This window comes from Episyrphus balteatus, chromosome 2, assembly GCF_945859705.1.
Source record: "Episyrphus balteatus chromosome 2, idEpiBalt1.1, whole genome shotgun sequence".
Taxonomy (NCBI): Eukaryota; Metazoa; Arthropoda; class Insecta; order Diptera; family Syrphidae; genus Episyrphus; species Episyrphus balteatus.
Window position 1 is genome coordinate 23,482,706 of NC_079135.1, and position 3,856 is coordinate 23,486,561.

Genomic DNA, 3,856 nt, shown 5'->3' on the forward strand with positions numbered 1-3,856 from the left:
TTTAAGCTCTATTAATAACTGAAAACTAAAAGTTTCTTGGAGGTCTGGTCGCTGAGTTATTTACATCCAAACATGTTTTTTCTAACATTGGGAGGCAGTTTCTGCGGACCAAAGTCACGAAACAAGTTTTGGCTTACAAATCAAAGTTCACAATTAACAAGCCTATGAGAAGGTTTTTATGATCATAAAAACCGTCATAACTCGAAAACGGGACGAAAACGAGAAAATTACCTCTTAAGTTTTTCGACTTAAAATTACATCAGGAATCCATGGTTTTCGTTTAGGGTGGTGACTGTGTGACACCCTGTATAAAAAGGATTCATCACTCAATTATTTATTGTTAGGCCCTGGAATCCGTGGGTAGCCCAGGGGATCTGCGCCGGTTGCCCCAAGAAATGTAGGCCCCACAGTGGGCCACATTTTTATATTTCGGTGCAAAAATCATAACTTTTTAACGGAATGAGATATTTTAACAATTACCTAATATCTCAACATAAAACATACAGCTATAAATTTGACGAGTTTCAATAAAATTTGTTGACAGGGAGTTTCAGTATTTTGTCTTGAAATTATTACTATTTTTATTTCTTATTATGAAAAGAAAACATATAAGGTATTTTTCTTTTTTTTACTATTTTGGTTTTTAAATATTTAAAAAACCTATATTAAAAAAATTAAGGTTTTTAAAATCGATGAGAGCAAAAGTGTTATTAAGAAAGAGAGAAAAGACTAATTTATAAATGTTGAAATAATTTAAAAGTTTTAGTATATTTTTAGGTGTATTGTCATTAAAAAGCTTTTAACAGTTATGCTTTTGTTATGATTTCACTACTCTTTGCAAGATCTGTTTGTCAAGTTTTCAATATTTCCTATGCCTTTTAAGATCTCAAAGTGTTTCATATACCTATTGCATGTTTGTGTTTTTTTTTTTCATTCAAACAAATTTGAAGATTTCAAAATTTTCCTCTGTAAAAGCTACTTACTCTACCATGCTTCGAAGTTTCACTATTCTACAATAATCAGAAGTGTTTTGTAATATATAATGAAAATTCAGCGAATACCACGCCCCCTGAATGAAAAATCTCAAATTTTCGATTTTTCTTTTAATCTTTTTGAAAGTCACTCTTAAACTCAAATATTTTTTTTTCACTAAAGGTTTCAGAAATATTCAAGTATTAAATTTTAGTTGAGTTTAGTCTAAGGACTTTTGTGGAAAAATTTGTAACTCAACCCTAATTAAAAAAATTGAGTTAAAAATTGATTTTCGAAAATCTACAAAAACTTGCAATACCTACCTACAAAAAAAAAAAGAAGGAAAAATAGTCATCTTTACAGGTTCATTGACTACCTTTATCAGTCGAGACATTCGACCCACTTTAAAATTTCTTTTGGTTTTTGAAGCTTCCAATATTTTAAAACGTAGTAAATAATCTAATTTTGTATTTTAAGCACACGCAAAATATAAATATCACAACATTTTTTTAAAAGTTTGCTCACTATTATACGCCCCCGATTATATGATTTTCTGAACTTTTTAAAAGGCTGCAATATTATCTTATTTTAATCCAGTAGAAAATCTTTGAAGAACCATTTCAAGGTTGTAGGTTTATTTAATGCTTACATTTGGAATTTATTTTTGCTTCCTTGAAGAATAAACGAAAAAAAAAAAACACTTTTAAAATTTTTTTGCAGAAAAAATATTTAAATTTATTTTATTTTAAAAATCATTTCTGATCACATATATTATAATAGATTTTAAAATTTAAAAACTTTTTTTTTGTTTGTATAATTATAAAAAAAAATACTCAAAACTCCAAAACTGACTCCATTTTGCTTGCGAGTACTTTAATTTTTTTGAAAATAATTTTCTGATATATTATAATATTTTCCAAGCATTCCCACACAAACACAACCAATCCCAAAATCAACCCGAAAGCCCAGCCAATCCAAACACTAATAAAATGCTCAACATTCAATGGACCATGCATTGCTTTAAAAGTATTCCCCAAACCGAGCGCAGATTTTATTTGTACAAAAGATGTAGACGTAAAATCCGAATCCCATTTCTGCATTAAACCAGATTGTTGTACATTCAAAATACAATCATTCAAAATATCTTCGAATATTGAATGCGGAGCAGTTATATAACTAAACAAAAAGTAATTCAATCTTTCTTTGGCCTTACGAAACCAAGGATCTCTTAGAGAACGTTCGATTTGATAGAAAAAATCCATTCTATCTTCACCTATCACAAAGGCAATAGTATTATTACTCATTGGAAGGAGTTCCCGAGTGTATTCAACAGAGCTAACTGGAACCAGTAGATCAAAAAACTGCTTCGGATAAGGATTCGCCTTTTTAAACTGCTCATAATCCAGACTTCCTACCAATACTGGAAGATTGTTATCAACCAAATCTTGAAGGGTATCCAATTGTTTGATTCGTATATAAACTGTCATAAAGGAGGTAAAATATATAGTATAGATGGTTGCAATTAAGAGAGTGAATATAAAAATCTGCAAATGCAAACGAAAATAATTGGTAACATTTTTCTCCGGTGATAACATCAACATCGCTGAAAATGCAGTACTGAAACTATACCAGTATTCGGGATCCTTCTCCAGGCATTTGTTGACAAGGACCTTCATCAAAGTGACATAAATCACAAATATACCAATCCATAGCCATACTCCAGGACTAAATGGTCTTTTAAAATATTCCTTTGGATCGACAAAACCATTCACTGGAACCCTCAGAACACAAGCGATGACTTTAATTGGATAACTCCAGCCGCCTGTTTCTTGTGGAACATAGGCATTCATACTAATGTCGATTCTGTTTTCTCGTCCTGCATTCACTATTTCATCACCTCTCATTGATCTGTTTGTGAATGGGCTCAGGATTTCTCTAAAAGTTGCATTGTGTTTTTTAATAAAGCTAAGAAATAATTTTCCCAAAAATCCTGATATTTCTTGTTTAGAGTCTTTACTAAAGCCTGCCAATCGAGAAAGTCGTGGAAGGTCCAAAGAACAAGTTGTACGTATTGTAAATCCATATAAATCCTTTAAGGGCTGAGGAAATGGTCCATTTCGAGAAAATTTCTGCATTTTATTGTCTGCAAATGGGAAATATGCAAATCGAATGTTGTCAGCAATTCCAAGGATTAGTCGAAAATTATTGCTCGCAAGAAATGAAAAACTTTGTTCCAAATTTGTAAAATTACTTCCAAATACTATAACACATTTTCGATCTCGAAGTTTAGGGATTATTTTTGGCAAAACTTTATCATTCTGAATGGATTCATTCTCAAGCACTTGAATTACCAAGATGACATTAGGGAACTTTTCGTACTCAATTTCCAAGTTGTTTAATATGAAAACTGGTATTTTGGGATTTTCTTGCAAGAAAATTGATAGAAAATTTCCCTTAAAGTTGACGAAAGAAATAGTTGATGAATCACAATGATTGTTAGCTCGTTTGATAAGTTCTATTAGACCGAAATATTGTGAGGAACTTGAACTCAAAATGAGCAGAAATATAAATACAATACTTTGATGTTGAAGCATTTTGTTTACTATTTTAGGTATCAGTTAACAAAGAAATACAAAATTCAACTAAGCAATAGTTTTCCATTCGTTTCAGTTAATAAAACAAATGTAAAGCCCTTGGAAAAACGCATAACCCTAGATAGGAATAGTTTTTTTTTTTTTTATAATTATTGTTTTTTAAAGAAAATCAAATGTTACGCGAAGGGATAATAAGCCCTTTTTGCCAAATTACTGATTTTATCATTTTTTTATTTTCATTCCTTTGTTGCAATATAGGTAAGGGAAATTTTCAAAAGGGCTGAATGTAA

At 30.5% G+C, this 3,856-nt stretch overlaps 1 protein-coding gene across 1 annotated transcript; it reads right to left on the minus strand.

Moving 5' to 3' along the window:
• Positions 1-979: 979 nt before the first annotated feature.
• Positions 980-3,566, minus strand: LOC129908422 (uncharacterized). The gene is made up of 2 exons (XM_055984884.1): positions 1,909-3,566; positions 980-1,010 (listed from the first exon to the last, which is right to left on the minus strand). Exons 1-2 carry the CDS (start codon positions 3,564-3,566, stop codon positions 980-982), a joined length of 1,689 nt encoding a protein of 562 aa, XP_055840859.1.
• Between the last annotated feature and the right edge of the window lie 290 nt (positions 3,567-3,856).

Excerpts from the sequence above, each read along its gene's own strand:
- LOC129908422 (XM_055984884.1), bottom strand. The coding sequence starts at position 3,566 with ATGCTTCAACATCAAAGTATTGTATTTATATTTCTGCTCATTTTGAGT. Across the intron at positions 1,011-1,908 it reads TTGATTTTGGGATTGGTTGT|AATAGTGAAACTTCGAAGCA; the intron begins GTTTGTGTGGGA and ends TGATTATTGTAG.